At 34.7% G+C, this 17,526-nt stretch overlaps 1 protein-coding gene and 1 long non-coding RNA gene across 2 annotated transcripts; both read left to right on the top strand.

The window, feature by feature from the left end:
* Positions 1-728: 728 nt before the first annotated feature.
* Positions 729-6,044, top strand: LOC121072387. Its single transcript, XR_005821180.1, has 3 exons — positions 729-2,571; positions 3,505-3,630; positions 4,232-6,044. It is a non-coding gene; the product is annotated as an uncharacterized LOC121072387 (long non-coding RNA).
* Positions 6,045-6,097: 53 nt separating this feature from the next.
* On the top strand, positions 6,098-17,496 carry PJVK (pejvakin). The gene is made up of 6 exons (XM_040561914.1): positions 6,098-7,525; positions 9,951-10,146; positions 10,955-11,096; positions 11,825-11,942; positions 13,752-13,856; positions 15,254-17,496. The coding sequence occupies exons 1-6, from the start codon at positions 7,315-7,317 to the stop codon at positions 15,553-15,555; spliced, it is 1,074 nt and encodes a 357-aa protein (XP_040417848.1). The 5' UTR covers positions 6,098-7,314; the 3' UTR covers positions 15,556-17,496.
* Positions 17,497-17,526: the final 30 nt, after the last annotated feature.

Here is a 17,526-nt window from a genome sequence, read left to right as displayed (position 1 = left end):
TAAATGTTAAAAACCACAAGTATGCAATGTTGACTGTTCCTGCACCTGAATATGCAAATTTATTTTTTCCCATTAAGTGATCATTACTAAATAAGATTAAAAGACACTAACTTGAAATGTTATTCAAAACTAATAAGGTACAATGGGCTAACTGATGAATTACCCTATAATTTATTTAGACTGAGTGGTGAGTCTAATTTTACTCAAGGCCAGTAAATAAAATGTCATACATTTAGACTGCTTTTTATTTCTGAAAGTTATGTACACGTTGTAACTGTTAAGCTAAGTAGTGAAGAGGGAGGCTAGGTTCTGTATCCATATCTATATCTCAAGTGCTTTTTATTAAGGGTAAATTTAACAAGTGTTCAGAGAAAGTTAATACAGGACAGATGAAAGAGTGTTACAGGCATGAATCTGATATGAAAACAGTTTTACCTGTGATTAGATTACATTTGTAATCAATGCCTATTCACGTGGAAATCTTCCAAAGTAAAATCAGACACTTAGTTGCTTTTCTTATTGCTGTCTGTCTGGGTATATGTCTTTCTTCAGCAAAGAAATTACACTAATTAGTAGCTCAAATTTCACAGCTACCCCAGTTTTCTTGAGCAGGTTTTCTGGTGAGTATGTGGAGGAAAAAATAACATTTCCAAGAGGTTACCCTTTTTCTACTGTAAGTGCATAGCAAATTCTGGTAAGGACATTCCAGCTTTTTTATTTTTTAAATGTTAAAATTAAGGTATGGATTGTCTTTTAAGTACATTATTTTTGAGTGCCAAGCATGACACTTAGCAGTCAAAGAAACTGAAGTGATACAGCACAAGGGCACATGCATTCTTCAGTTCTAGTTTAGGAGCTGATTTCACTTAAATGCTGAACAGCCAGCCCAGTACAACAGTATTAGTCAGCCTGCTTTTTATGTTTGGTGACAAGCATTTTTTATGTGATCTGTCTGTTAATATGTTTAGTATCTGCAAACTGCTCAAGTATATTATTTTATGCCTATATGGGGGGGGGGGGGGGGGGGGGGGCGGGGAGGGAAGGAAACTAGATGAGGAGGTGTTCTTGTAGCATGAAAAGAAACAACCTAAATAAGACTAGGGATGGTTATGAAAGAGGATGCTGAATTCTTGCACGCCCTACAAACACCTACGTTATTTAATCTGTTTATAAATAGTCTCCATCCAAAGATCTGAGAGTACTTTACAATACTAGTCAGTTCTTGCAGGATCCTACTTGGGGAAGTGATTTCTTACCACAGCCGCATACAGTCGGTTTCATAGGCTGAGGTTAATTGCCCAGTATCACAGAGTGGCCAGTGGCAACGCCAAAAATAAATAGAGTTAAGTCTGCTGCTCGGATGAAAATGTAACAAGAAGCAAGGAGCACAATGTCTATGCTGAAGGACGTACTGTATAGAGCTACCTTTACCAGTGCACATCAGACAGACCAGCATGGACAGTTTGAATTATATCACAGTAAACAAGTCCTTTGTTTTGTAGTTTTTCTTCAGGCATTGTGACACAGCACCTACAGTTCTGCAGGTGGTTGCTCAAGCCCACAATGCTGTCCTCCAACGCAGAGACGCCTGATCACAGATGCTGGCAGAAGGACTGAGCCTGTAGGGCAGCATCCTCTAAAGGAAAGGCAGTGATAAACCCACAGTAAATCACAATGGGATGTTTGTTTCCAGGAGATCTGTCTTCACTAACCTAATAATACTAGATGATGAAAGTAGCCTTGTTATGTGCAGTATTGTTTATGTAACAAATGACAGACCATTTATTTTGGCTGAAATATGTGCCCTCTCCTCGTCGTTAATAAGTTTAAATGCAAGCATGCTGTCTCAGCAAATCTCTCCCTAAAGTACTACTTTTGCATTTCTTACTAGTAAATGCTTTACAGCTAACATCTGCCCATTCTAAACATTGCCAATAAAATTAGGGCAATTAGAAGCAAAAGCTGGTATATTTTGTACACATCAACCAGCAGTGGTCATTTAATATTGTGTTATTGCAATATGTATGCTTGAAGCACGGATCAAGTAATCTTCACATCCACAGCTACAAACAAAGCTCTGTGACCTGAAAGGTGAGTCTGTGGAAGAGATGATGAAGCTACCACCAGAATGTATGCTCCCTGATCTCTTTTGTGTTCCCTCCTCATCATTAATGTGGCTCTCACGGAAAGGCAGCGAGGTAGTACAAAGGACCCGGCTGTGCAACATGTTCCTTCCCTTTTCATCAACTCAACAGAAGCTGCTTGTGTAAAGGTGAGCAGGGGATGATGCCAACCAGAAGCCATAAAGGAGCGAGGTAACTCCACATCTTGCAGCCTTTCATTGGTGTAACACTTACTGTAAAAGTCAGCTTTTAATACATTGATTGCTGGGCAAGTGCTGCACTGTAATACAGCACCTCCTGACACGAAATTTGCCTTTTGTATGTACTGTAGGATGGGCTATGAATATGCGTTATCACAGTCTGTTCTGTGACACAGCGTACAAGGAGGCTCCAGCAGTTTACTTGAGCTGTCAACTTGAGGAGTATTATAGAAGAAACATTAGTTACAGTGAGTACGTGTGCGCCTGTCTTCCAAACGGACTGTTAAATGCAACTTAATTATCGTGATCACTGACTTAAGTGGTACTACTCAGTTAACATTCCTGTGACATCAGAGTATTTATCTTTGAAGGTATGCGTATCTGGAGAAATGTGTACTTACTGTCTTGAGTAACTAGAATGAAGTAAGGAGTAGAACAAGGGACAATTACTGTAAAAGCTGTAAGAGAGATTTCCCTTCATGGTTATATCAGATAAATACATTTAAAGATGACACATATTCCGCTAAAGAACAGCCCTAATGATACATTTTAGATATCTGTTGGAAGAGTGATAGAACGCTATAGAACTGGACAACAGTGTTTCCCACACTTTTTAATTTTTTTCTTTTCAGATCCTTTCTAATTGGTGAAGAAAATGATCACAAAGTTCCCATATACATAAAACATGAAAGTCTATTAAAGTATCTATCTATTGAAGCTTTTCATTATTATTATTTTTTTTCCTGGGAACATAGATAGTAGTGGAATATTCAAAAGGATCTGACTCCACAAGTAGAACATACTTTAAATGTGGGGACTTAAAACTGGGCTTCCTATGAGTTGCATCCTTTAATTTCTGAGCTCTCTAATGATACAGCATATTTATCATGCCGCCTAGAGAAGTTTCCATAATGAACTAATTAAGTTTCAGATACACAGGCAGTAACTTTACCAAATTGAGAGTTTAATAAAGTAAGTCTACACAAAATTAAAATACTGCCATAGCTAGTTTAATTGTTCCACTATACTGCATAATTGAAATAGCATTTGTGAACTGATTTAAAGTTTCACTGCATTTGAATTAGATAATAAAGAAATCCAACATGCAGGTATATGCGTGCTGAAGCCAAGTCTGCTGAAAGCTTTCATCTGGCTTTAATTTGCTGTTCTTCCCACAACAGTCTCTAAATACCATGCAGTTTTGGGAGCATCAGTCAGCGTGAGCATCATGCCAAGAGACCCCAGTGTCCTGGCAAACTGTTGGACCAGGAGTTTATCATGGCATTGGTGCTGAGTTCCAGAGGGATGTAAGTCACCATATTAAACTGTTTTTGCTTATACAAGAGAATTGCTGGACAAGCACCACTTTGGGGAAAAAAAAAAAAAAAAAAAAAAAAAAGTAATCAACCGATTTGAAAACTGCTTAGAACAGCGAAAGAGTCTGAATTGTGTACTATACTACTTTGACAGCATTCCCATGCAGATGGGAAATCCAAGAGGAACAGCAGGACACGCACTGCAGTCCTATGGACCTGCAGTGTCTATCTTATTCCCTGCCCCTCGTGTGTTTTGCACGCGTTCTGCATGAACTGTGGCTAGAGCAATTGTCAGCAAAGTGGAAAACAAAATTACAGTGTGTTATTTTCCTGTCCAGAACATGAATAAAATGCCTGTATACCAGGCTTTAGATGTTTTTAATTATCTCCTAATAACTGAACTAAGAGTTTTCTGGCAGGCATTGTCAGAATATATGTATATGAGGGTGTAAAAGCATTTGTTGTGACATCTGTATTTGGAGGACAGTATTTTATAGTGCTAACAGCATCTCAGCTTGAAGCCAAAAATCTTTGCTCACTTTGGTACTGGTAGTCCCATCTAACAAGGAGAATATCTCTTTCTTACCTGCAGAATGTCATGCTGCAGCTCAAATAAAGGCACTTTAAGAAGGGAGAGAAGAACTGTGTACGTAAGAGAAAACTGAGAGACAGCAAAATGAAAGGGGAAAAATGTTAACAGTCTAGCAGGCTTGGTGAGACCACGGTGAGTAGAACTGTCAGTCTTCAGCCATCTCTGGAACAGGCATAAACAGAAAGAAAATCTAAGGTTGGCCAGCTCTGGTGTACAGCAGTTCAGTCCTAACTCTGCTCACAGCATCACAGTTACCACGACATACAGACTACTTTCTTTTGCATCTAGATAGATTGAAATGCCACCCAGATCACAAAAGAGAAGTGTACCAGTGACTAATAATAGCACGATATAAACATGATCTCTCCAAAATATTTGATAGTTACGTTGGAATACGTTATGTCACAACATACCTACAAAGCACAGAAAGCAGTATTGCTGACAGAGTACCCTCTCATGGTCCCAGGGGAAGCCCACCCCTTCCTCTGGGTTTCTCTTAGTGCCGGTGGTGGACACTAAGACACTTTTTCCTCGCCTGTTGAGCTCTGTGGAGGTTTGGTGACAAACTCCCTGTCTCCCAACCTCTGTTGCTTTAGTGTCCCCTTCTCCTCATACAAGGCTTATCTCCTCTCTGCCAAGGGTCTGTGGCAGCTTCAGGCATGTCCAGGCTGCTGAACGCCACCTCCAGCTCTATTCTAATAACTAGATTATACCTAGTTATTTAAATGAATGTAACTTTTAAATCGGCTTACAAATATGGGTATAGTATAAAATGATGCATATATGGAATAAGTCCCATAAGATGTTATTTTTGTTAGCTTCTGAAATATAACAGGATCTATATTGCTGAGACCCTTGCTTCTTAGGGAAATACTCATGCCATCTGCTGGGAAGTTATGGAATTCTGCAAGTAATCTTTCACTAGCATTTTTTCCTTTTTTTTTTTTTAAGTGTTAAATTCTTGCACTTTTTTTTGGTAAAGATCTTTGGGTAAATGTAATATAGCTCAAAGGCACTTACGTCAGGAGGTCTGGCAACTGATAGCACCTTTTTGTATGCTAAGAAGGTATGAAACAATTTACTGGCATAATTTGGTACTGTTTATGTGAGCTTAACTCTTTCAAGGCATACACCATCTCAGTTTAACTTAGTTTTCACTTGGATGTGCAAAATTAGTAAATGTTTTCTGAAATGGCAAAGTTAACATAGTTGCACTCCAGTTCTCTGACTTGTAGCATGAGAATAACAAGCAGCTGCTGTGGCATTTCTGGTGGACATTCTGGGTGTTGGAGTAACATGAATACCACCACATAAACATATCCAATGAAACCACTATTTACAGAACTAGTGCTAGGATCAGAATGAGTATGGTCTTTTACCAAAAAGATGTTGAATAAACAGAGGCAGCCTGTAGAAAAAATAGTCTTCTGTCAAACAGTTATTATAAGACATACATGAGATGAATGTAAATCATAATCAATTTTAACTTAAATATTTTGTTAGCATTTCCTTCTCTTTATAGCTTTTTGAAGTTTTGTTGATTTGTTTTGAGTAAATATGTACAGTTTTTTTGTTGTTGTTAGTGTTGTGTAATGTGAATGACAGTCAGACTGAGCTGCAGCATTTCATGAGTTCAGTTCAACGTTTATATATCCAGCTTCGATTTTTCAGCACCCTCTAGAGTAAGCAGGAAGCTTTGACAGCCTTTGTCTCCATCTCAGGCAGCTGAGGAACTCTGTTTTTCTTTTTCCCTTTGTGTTGGACTTCCTGATACTCTAACCATTTAAAAAATAATTATGAAAGTATTGGAAAGAACAAAATTGAAATGTTTTATATTATTAAATAAATGATATTATTATTAAAACAGTTTAAAAAATGTTTTCATGTGGAAATTGTATTTCGGGAAAAAAAAGCCAACCAAACAAAACTTTTCACCCAGCACCAAGTGATAATATTCATATCAAAGTGTAACTTCACAGGGCTGTGGCTGATATTTTATATTCTGTAACTGCAGAAGTACCAAAAAGAAGTGCTCCAACACCAAGCAGCTGTGTGCTCACCACTCTTGCAAGAAGTAAGAAGTTCAAGTCCCTGCCAGCTGGACCATTATAATTCCATGGGGATATGTCAGTTCCTGCAGCATCCACCACAGTGATGCCTACTGACCCTCTTTCTTCCCTTTACAATTTATCTTTTTGTACTAGTGTTTTTCCTCTAGGATCCTTGAGCTGCTCCTTAATATCAATAATCTCACTTCTGTCTGTAATTTTACATTTATTGTTTTCCACAAGTACACTCTATACACTTTCTGAGAGCTCTTACTGAAAATTTGGAAATTTCAAATTCAGAGCCAAATATATGCAGCTGGTCTGTCTCAAAACCAGTCCTGTGCTCCATGGGAGGAGAGTACCATGCGCTGAGTGAGAGCCCACCGCTGCCTTCCAGCAATTTCCAGCCTTCGCTTGGCCTCTGTGCTTCCACAGAGCCCCGTGCCACTGACTCCCTCGCTGAGCTTGAGCAGGTTCTGTAGTGCAGCTGCTGCTGAAAGGAAACACCACCTCAGCAGGTCTGTTTGCTTCCACAAATGTGTAATTGAGGCGCTCTCCCTGATGCTGGTGGCAAAACATGCTAGGATTTGGCTGCAGCAAGGATGCAATAAACAGCAATGCATCAATAACTCCTGTCAGGAAGCTAAGGATTGCGGAAGTTGCTGTCTTCTCATTCTAAGATTTTATTTTGGTTTCCAAACAGTGGTGTTAAACTGCAGAGGAAAGGACAAGCATTTCCCTATCAGTTTACATTGGTAATTCATTATTCATGATGCAGAACTAGAGAGCTTAGCTGAAGGTCTTTGGGAGAGGTCTTCAGCAACACATCTAGAAGCTGGATAGTTAAGATGCTTTCAAGTCTTTACAAGTAAAATATAACTTGCTTTAAAAAAAAGGAAAAAAAAAGTTTTTTTTTTTTTTTTAATATTACTTTGTTTCAAAGAACATTGTAAAGAGAAATTGAACATGGGTTTGAGGTCTGGAAGTTACACTTGATGCAGAGGGTTTTATTATTATCATCACTAATGTTGTAATATGTTTGCTGCTGCAACCAAAAACTTTGTTAAACAGGTTGGTGACGGAGGAAGACTAGTTCCAGTGCCCAGTCTCAGTGAAGCTGATAAATACCAGCCTCTGAGCCTTGTGATTAAGAAAAGAAAGTGTTTGCTTTCAAAAAAATCTAAATTTGCATCAACACCTTTCACATTAAAAGACATTCTTCAAGGGGAGAAAGAAATTTCTGCAGGTAAGTTTTCTATCTTTCTTGAAAGCAGAATAATGCATGCTTTCCCATAAATACAGACCAGTAGTTATGGCTTAGTCTGTACTGGTAGTATGATGGTTCTTTAGTATATGTGTAATATAATGTATGTTGCTTCGTCATATAATAAATATTTAGGAAAAAAGTATAAGTTAGACTGGTGAAACAAACAAACAAACAAAAACTTCTGGAAGAAGTATAAAAAAGTCAGTTATATTTTAAAACCTTGATAGGAACTAATACACAACAGATTTAGTTAAGCTTTGTGTTTTTTTCCAAATCACAAGTTCCTGAAAGATGTATTGATGCATATTTATTTATGCATGTATGATTAACTGCTACTTAATATTTGTTTTTATTTTGCACCTTTCTCTATATTCTCTCTTTTAAATATGTAGCAATGAACTCAGTTTGGTATCTGTTTCATGCTTGTGGTCTCATGTTTTGAACTAATCTCTGCATAGGCAGAAACATTTGACAGCAGATATCTGACTGAACTAATAGGATTTCTGTAAGTTTTTTCTATGTTTGTAATCTTTTTCACATATCTAAAGAGCTAACACTATTTAAATAGCTTTTGCTATGCAATGTCAGAAAGTTTTGAGAAGATCCTATGACAATTAACAGGTGCAAAATTGAACTATATTTTCTTGTACCTTCCTTTGAAAAGTCTGTGGAATTTATAATAGCATATGTTTTCTCAAAACAGTTTCATCGCTTTATTTTTTTTAAATACATTTAAAAAAAGGTATTAATTACACAACAAATGCATTAACTACAAACTCTAAGACAAACCAGTATGTGCACAGGAAGACAGAAATGCCACCTGACTCCACAAAGAGGTGATTTCAGGATGAAAGCAATATGAAACAAAATTGGAATCCTACCAATGCTACTAGTCTTGCATTCAGAACAAGTCAGCTGAAAAAGTTGAAAAATCTCATGTAAGAAGTCAGAGGAAAAGTCTGAGTCAAAATCTCATTAAAAAATCTCACAAAACCTTTCGTCTTCTCTGTAAAGTCTTTTCATGTGCAGAAGGTTTTGTCCTTTAGTGTAAGCAAAGACATTTCTCATTGAATTTCCTTTTTTTTTTTTGTGACAAATATAAACATTTGCAATCTTTTTAATGTTATGAAAAAACGTGAACTTTTTTTGTTGTTGTTAAAAATAAAGACAAACAGGATTAATACTGGATGACTTTCTAGTGTCACTTTATCCTAAAAGCTTCAAAGAATAAGACAAAAATTAATAAAACCTGGATTCTTCAATGTAGTTGGATGCCTAATTCCCTGATCTACCTGCTCTGTTCATATTAATTTTGCAACCAATGTGTTCTAATCTTTTTCTGTTAGTGTAATGGTATTTAAAGTTATAAAGAAAATGTTATATTATAACATATATTATATAAGAAAATGTTATATTATAAAAAAAAATGCTTTGGAACCCACCCTTCTATTGTACAATAGAGCAAGATTTTTTTTTGAGTAAGTCAGAATTAATCTGTTTTCCTTCAGATTAAATTGACACTCTCTAGAATGACTAGGGACACACTGAAAGTGTGGCAAGACATTCTGATTGTGACCTATCAGGGAAAAAGGCAAAGTTAATGTTACTGGCAGACCTGTACTTTATACATGTATTGCAAAAATGAAAAACAATGTAAGGTTCATTTGTACTACATCCAGAAAATTTCAGAATTTCCTAACATTATTTTACAAGGGAAATATGTAAATGCAACTTTAAAAAACATTTAGTTCTTCAAAAAATAAGAAAAAAGGAAAAATTACCTGTGTATTCTATACACAGGTAATGTATATATATATTACTGTATAGTAAGTCTTCACAATGAATTGCTATGTACCAGAGCTGCACTGAAGTTATTAGTAAATGGACATGATGCCTATCAGCCATGTTGGCTTTCTCTTTATTCCTAGTTTTCATATTCTGTGCAGTCTTCACTAAATCATTTTGTTTGTGTTTCAGAGTAATGTGTTTCATTAAACCCAGAACACACTGCGTATCTGTTTGTTCTATATCTCCTGATATAGGAGAATAGCACTAAGCACAGAAATGCAGAAATATTCCTAATCACCATTTCATTCTTAAGGTATATCCCATGTGGGACTACGGGCAAAACTCTGCCAGTGAGAGGCACAGAGATCCCTCAGACCCCACACACTCTCTTTCCATTAATCATCAGTAGTAGCACTGATAAATAAGCACATAATGGAGCTGTGAATTTTATATCAAAATGGTTAAGTACAGTAGGAACAGTGCACTTTATTCTCTTCTTTACATTTATTATGTATAAATTTAAAATAATTAAAGTGTCCTGTTACAAGCATATAACGGTATGTAAAAGTGCTGTGTTCAGATCTTCATCACACAATGGTTATCTTCTTTTACTCAGGTGTCTCATCTTACCAGTTGCTCAATTATGAAGACAAATCGGATGTTACGCTCAATGGTAGAAGAGGAAATCAGATAATGAACGATGTTGGTTTTGATGTTGCTGGATCAGATTCTGTTGCCTTTAAAGCTTCATTTGGCATAGTGACCAAACATGAGGTTGAAGTACCGACATTACTTAAAGAACTCACTACAAGGTTATATTATATATATATATATTTTTTTTCTAGTTCCATAATTATATTTCATACAGTTAGGTTGAATCTCTGAACAAAATCTATTAATACAAAAAAGGGTTAGGTTTTGGTTATTTTTAGACAATAAATAGCAGTCACCATCAGATATTTTCCAGGTTTCTCATATGACTAACAAGTCTCAGATTAAATCACTGCAATTAGACACATGACCTCCAGTATAACAGAGGCTACAGAATTTATCTGAATTAATTCTTATTTGAATTACAGTGCATCTTCCAAGAAAAAAAGAAAAAAATCTAGAGAGGACGAGTCCATCAAAGATCCTATGTATTAAATTTCCAACTACTGCAAATTTGAAATTTACTTCAAATAACATTAGGAAGAAGAGATCTTAATCTGCCGATAAAAACAAACAAATAAAAAAAAAATTCAGTGTTATATGACTAAGAGCCAGTGCCTGTAGAGATTCTCCTAGAAACACACTTGATGATCATTTCATGTTCGTACTTCATATAGCATTTTGCAGTTATAGTTCATACACATCAGCTAGTTTTTAATCCATTCAGTGTATGCCAGTTTATATAGTTATCATTTTAGATTTCTAACCAAAACTTTCCACAGTTATAAGCTTTATGGAAGCCCAAAGGTAGAGCATTAAAGCTATTACTTTTACTTATAAAATTCATAACTGTATTACTAATATACAAGATATATATAATATACAAGTTATTGATTATACAAGATTTATGCAATTATGCAAATTGCTAATAATCTCTGAATGTCCTCCTTGTCTCCCTCTTGATTTTAGAAAAATAAACTTTGATCACTGTCTAGTACATCAATCAAGAAAAAGTAGGATGGAGATTTTGTGCGTGGTCATGGAAAGTATTAGGACTACAAGGCAGTGCTCATTAACTGTCCATACTGGAATGCGTGGAGAAACAATGAGGGTAAATATGTTTGAGGATAAATAAAGTTCTGTAACTCAAATGAACAGGCAAACAATAAGCTCATTTTTATAGATTTTATGGCTGGATTTAATTGCATTTTTACAGAAGTAAGCTCAGAAAAATTCTAAAGTGAATTGATGCACTGATGAATAAAGTGAATTTATTGCACTGATATAAAACTGAATGAGAAGTTCTTTATTCGTATTGTTTATGTGAGTGAGCAAGGGAAAATGCATAAAAGGATGGCTAGACAATGAGCCATTTCTTTGGGTGAAGTCTCGGCAAAAATGCGGAAATTTCTTCTTTTCAGTTTGAAACTCTGATAATCATATAACATATCTTTTATTACTATATACATCTTCTATAACTCATTACAACTTCAGGTTGTTATTATTTCAAGGATTGGCATCTTACTCCCTGTCCCATTTCTCCCTCTCTCTCTTTCTCTCTCTCTCTGTCATCAATACGTTTGAATAATTGAAACTTCTGAGGTTTGCCCATTGCTAGCTTTTATAACATTCACATAATTTTTGGTGACTGATGCAAGTTAAATTACTGTCTCTGTATAAATGCAACACTGATAGTATAAAATTCTTAATTGATGAAATTTGATCTTCAGTTTCAGAGCTTCCTCCTGGTATTATAGTTCTCAATATATACAATTAAGATGTTGTTTTGTTTATTTTTTATTTCTTTTTTTTTTCTCTTGATGATTTTCTAAATTATAGTTTCACATTATTGAAGACCAAAATTATAAAGGACGGGACAAAGCCATTGTTTTTCCTGCACATACAACAATTGCTTTTAGTGTATTTGAGCTTTATATTCATTTGGATGGTAATTTTGGTAAGTCGTGCATTATTGTCATTACTGTCATTTTTTGAAGTGGTTTGAGTTTTTTCAACAGTTTTCTTGCTCTTCATTTACATAAGCCTCAATCCTATAAAATGGGTATGCCTTAATTTTATGAAAATAAGTAGGCTGAATTTCTGAGGAAAATGATTATTACTGAAAAGATAAACAAAGCAGGTAGTGGAAAATACTTTGCCATGGAAATATTTTTAAAACTTAAGTATTACTGCCTTTTTTTTTTTTTTACATCCTACATGTTCCATTTGCAAGGAACAAAAAAATCATTTATTTATCTTTCGAGACTTTTACGACCATCTGAACACTTGCATAACATGGGAAAGTAAAAAGACCTAAGTAAAGAAGAAAGTGTGCAGAACTTTTAAGCAAAGCTAAGAATTTTTGTTGTTGTGGCTGTAATTTCAGTCTGATATATCATTACACGTATAGCTATCTGAAGATATTTACAAAGAAATAATCAGAATTACTGAAAACAAATATGGAAAACATTATGCAGCTCCTGTAAGTTTGTCTCCTTTTGGAGAAAGGATAGAGTTTATGTGTTTACATTATTTACACTAACTACATTTACATGTGTAGCCTGTAATGTTATTGGTGTTGTTTGCAATAAAGCAGAAATTCAATTTTAGGATTTGATATAGAACTTGGTAAAACCAAATAATGTTATATTGTGTTTCAACCACCAAATTTACACGTACTTAAATACAGGGACCTCTGTGAGAGTCACTAAATTGTTTCAGGAACTGCTCGACTCTGATTATCATTGTGGCCTTTTTAAAATAGCAAGACAAAAGATTGGGGAAGTGTTCGGTACCTCTGCAGGTGACTCTGCAGATCTCTACAGTAGTACCAGTTTTAGAAGTTGCAAATAGCTCTGTATTCTTTGGCATATGCAGTATTCAAATTCTATGACAGAAACTCTGTGTTTTAAAGCACCTTTTTACTGAGCAGTGAAAGAACTTTACTGTAAAAACTTTAAATACACTCCCAGTCAGGCTTAATTACTGGATTAAAAGTAGAAGAGAGAATACAGTACAGTAGTTCTTTATATTCAGTTCCATAAAGCTCAACATTAACTTCAAATTCTGAAGTGCTCTGATTTTATTTTACCTGTATGTAGTGGTAGGTACATGCACAAGAATAATGTTTTAACTAAGTCATTGAAATCATCAATGAAGCTGATATCTGTCTAACTCAATTAAAAATAATTATCAATTGAAATCCTGCTTCTTCAGTTCCTTGTAATTGATTATCCATATATTTTGCTTTCAAGTTTTTCTTTCAAGTTATGGATAGAAACTAAGGTGATACTTATTTTTATTTCAAAAATATAACTTTTGGCAGTTGAATCTCCATTGGAAGAGAGGACTATAGATCTCGCACCCTTGCTTATAAGTTCTTATTTTTAGTTTCAAATGAGTCTACAGAGATTATGGACATACTTCTCCTTAGAAATGGGAGCTCCATCAATATGATTTAAGGAATTAACCCTTAACGTGGGCAGGAATTGCATAAAAAAACCCTATAAACAAACTGATGATGTATGTTGGAAGCCATGAACATTTAAAAAATCCTACTGAACGTGTCATTTGATTCTATGTGTTATTGCTGAGTGCAGACTTGTATTAGACAGTGGTACTAGCCTTTACAATTTTTAGCAAAGCTGAATTTAATCACTGCTAGCTTCATCAACCTATTATAGATTAGAAAAACAAATCAAATTGTGTTGAGCAGCTATTGCTTTCATGTTGCATTCTTCTAAAAGCTTATGTTTCATTTTTACAGAACTATGTGTGACTCCAATTTCAAAAGGAGGATTTGAAAAAGAGAAATCCAGATCATCTTCAATGAACAAATTAAGGATGTTAAAGAGTAATCTCTTCCATCGAAGTATGGCTTTTGGTATTTATACACAAATGTCTTAGTTAATGCATGAAGAGTAGATATTTGTTTCTTTAGTTTGTGTGCAAGATGAACATTTAAATGAGAAAATTTCAGTGTAAAATGTACTTCAATTTCTTATGTACTGATTGTCAAGTTATGACAGAATCTTTTTCACAATAACAAATTTATGGTGTTACTGTTCATTAAAATTAAAAATCTTAAAATCTATTAGTCCATGGCTGATGATAAAGTGGTATTGAGCAATTATACAACTAATCAGTTAATATTAAGCTTATTTCATATGTTTGCAATTTACATAGAGCATTATGCAATACAAGTTATAATCTATAAATAGTATTTCAGGGCATACTTTTTATGACTAAGTTTAAGTATCAAACAACATTAATTTAAATATTAGAATGTACTCTTTAGGCTATATCTTCACGTAGCAGGGATATGGGCATGATAGCATCATAGTTCTCTTTCTCATTCTGATACGAACACAACATCCAACAATGCTAAGTGTCACTTTATGTAGCTATGTCTTCTTTGGGATATCTCTGACTCTGTATTACTCAAATCTGGGGATTTGTTCTAGTGAATGTAGAACAATATCCTATTTTTTTTTAAGACTTTTTAGTCTAAGCGTTGTGGAAAGCTGCAAAGCTGAAAGTGAAGATAAACCTTAAGACTCAAAGACATCCTTCTAAAGGCTGCTCTGTCCATGTGTCCTTGCTCCACTGTATCCCATTCTTGACCAAAGGACATTTATGGACCAAGCCTTCAGTTCTGCTCCAGTATTATGCTAAGGGAGCAAATCTTCTGTGGGTATGCTATGTATTGTTAGTTTTGGCTGTTTAAAAGTTATCATCCAATCTAAACTAATTAGTCCATGAAGAAAGAGGAGAAAAGCAGGTCGGTCTGAGAGTGACTTCTCCCTGGGGTGTTTGGATGCTCAGAAGTCTTCTAGGAGGGCAGCATAGAGTCCTCCAAATTTTCTAAATCTTTTAAGCAATGGTGTTTTTTTTTTTCTTTAAATAAACAGAATTAACAATTTTTATAAAACAAAATTAGAAAAACTAAAATGAAAATGTTTAAACAGGAAAGTACACAGCTGTGATTTGGCGATTTGTGATTGATTAGGTGCATTTCTAAAAAAAAATATTACTATTATACAGGTCATATATAAAAATAATTCCAGCTTCTGCCAATGTCTTTTGTGAAAATAAAGGAAAATTTTCATCATGCAGGGCTTTTGATGAGAAGTCATCTATGATGTGACATGTTTAGAACGGTTTCATGAATCAGTTGTCATTTCCATCAGTAGATTTACAGATTGTTTTGTGAGCAGTTCATAATGTAATGATAAACCATTGCTCTTTTTTGTGTGCCTTCTTTTTCAGATAAAAGAGTAGTGGATACCATCGTTAACTCTGATGTTTACTTGGAGGACGTTTTTACAGACTATTATGAAAAAGCTGCAAGCCTGACCGATCTCTCTACAAGCTATCTCAGAGAAGGGGCTCATATCCGGATTAATTTACTTCATAATAACATCCCGAAAGGTCCCTGTGTCCTTTGTGGAATGGGAAGTTCTAAAAGGGAAACAGTCTATGGATGCCTAGAGTGTTCTTTTAATGGACAAAAGTATGTACGACTGCATGCTGTGCCCTGTTTTGACCTCTGGCATAAGAGAGTGAAGTAACTGATGTAGGTAAGTGCCTATTGCAGACATGGGCATAAATAACTGTGCCACAGACTTTTCAGAATTAGTAAATGTGACTCATTTTGTTTAAATGCAAAATAGTGAAAGTGCAAAACTTTTTATAACACTATTATATACAAATGATTTGCTTCACAATGACCTTAATTACTTGAAAATGTCCTAATGCATTCCCTGACATTTTGCTTTTCTTTTTTCTAGTACCTTCTCATTGTATTATCATAATTAAAAATGTGCTTTTAAACTGTATTTTCATAATGTCAAAATATATGCTAGAACCTACCTATAAGTAAGTTGTTTACATAAATTTGTTGTTAAACCCCAAAATGTTGCCTTTATCTACACTGGCATAGAATGGTAAAATGAGAATATTTGTTAATAATTTAGTGTTCTCATGAATGTTTCATTGAAGTATCAGATTAAAAAACATGCTAAAGCTTAGCTCCGTCTAATGTTTCATTCACAAAAGGGAACTAAAACTGGGGATGGGAGTTTCATATTAGAGTGTCTTTACTAATAAGTACCAGCCAGTCTACCTTTTTTGAGTTTTTTTTTTTAGGTCATAGCTACTCATGACTTTCATACCATTTATGTGTTCAGAAAAAAAAGTGTTTAGCAGGAAATGTTTATGAAAGTTACAAAGATAACAGAACTAAATCCTTCCAACTAGACTTCCGGCTGATGGTCTTCATCTATAGATCTCAACTATGACAAATTAAGTTTGTGATGTTAAGAATATATTCTCCAGGGGGCACTAGAGAATAGCACCCAATACAGAGATTGGGAGTGCTGTTGAGTGTACTGTTCAAACCTTCCCCACGCTATGTTAAAGCAGAAAGACAATTAAATTTTATTTGTATGTTTTATAATGGTTTTAAGATAAGTCATATATAGAAATCTTTTTTCCTAGGCTGCCATTTTCACTGTGTACATCTCCTTATTTCATGTTGAAATAAATGATCATTTTTCTCACTAGAAAGGTACATTACGGAAGTGTTGTGATGACATCTACATACACAGAACAGCTCATTAAGCGGAAGTACCGTATATTAACTATCAGTGTTAGTTTGCATTTTTCCAAAGTGAGGGAAAACAGATTCATGCCCAGATAATTACCTTATATAGAATATCTCCTATCATCTTCCACCTCATTCAAATAAAATATGATATTGTAGATTTTCAGCGTTGTGCTGCTGAACAATCTGGCTAACTGCATTAGTAATTTTATTACAAAGTTTAAAAACTTCGTTGAAAATACTGTATTTTCATAAACACCAAACTTCAACTTAATATTATAAAGAGGGTATTTTAAGTTGCTTTAAAAACATTTGTGGTTTTGTGTTGAAATTCCACAGACAAGATTCATTTATTTTAAGGCTTTTTATAGACAAATTTGCTGCAATGGCCAATGGCCTGTGCAGCGTTTTAATGGAGTTACCTTCCTGGAATTGTTTTCTCCTTTTATTTTACAGGGAACTTAGAAGTATTCATCCAGTTATTTTCTCATTTTGTCAACAACTACTGGAACCATTTTTTTTTTGGTGACTGACAGGACAGAAACAATTATTTTGACCAGTAATTTACACATTAAGGAAAACAACTGAGCAATAGTGTAGATTAGGAAATGACAAATCAGTAACAATAGTTCTTGTTATGTTCCAATTGTATTTATTTCTTTTGCAACACCTAACATATTTTATTAGTTGAGTGTTAAAAATAAGATTTTTACAGTTACCTTAGATATAAAAAGATGCCACTATAAAAAATACAAAAGATTTTGTGATGAAATATTACTTTGGATTTTTTTTTTAAATTCAGTGTCCAGAAAACAGCCAAAGATTTTATGAATGTTTAGAGTTCATCATGCTGGTAGACATTGTACTCCTTTGCTGATATGAAACCATCGCCATCATGGTCATTCTTCTTAAATATATCAGCTAAGATTTCATCATG

Source organism: Cygnus olor, chromosome 6 (assembly GCF_009769625.2).
Source record: "Cygnus olor isolate bCygOlo1 chromosome 6, bCygOlo1.pri.v2, whole genome shotgun sequence".
Lineage (NCBI taxonomy): Eukaryota > Metazoa > Chordata > Aves > Anseriformes > Anatidae > Cygnus > Cygnus olor.
This window is presented reverse-complemented; position numbering and strand designations above follow the sequence as displayed.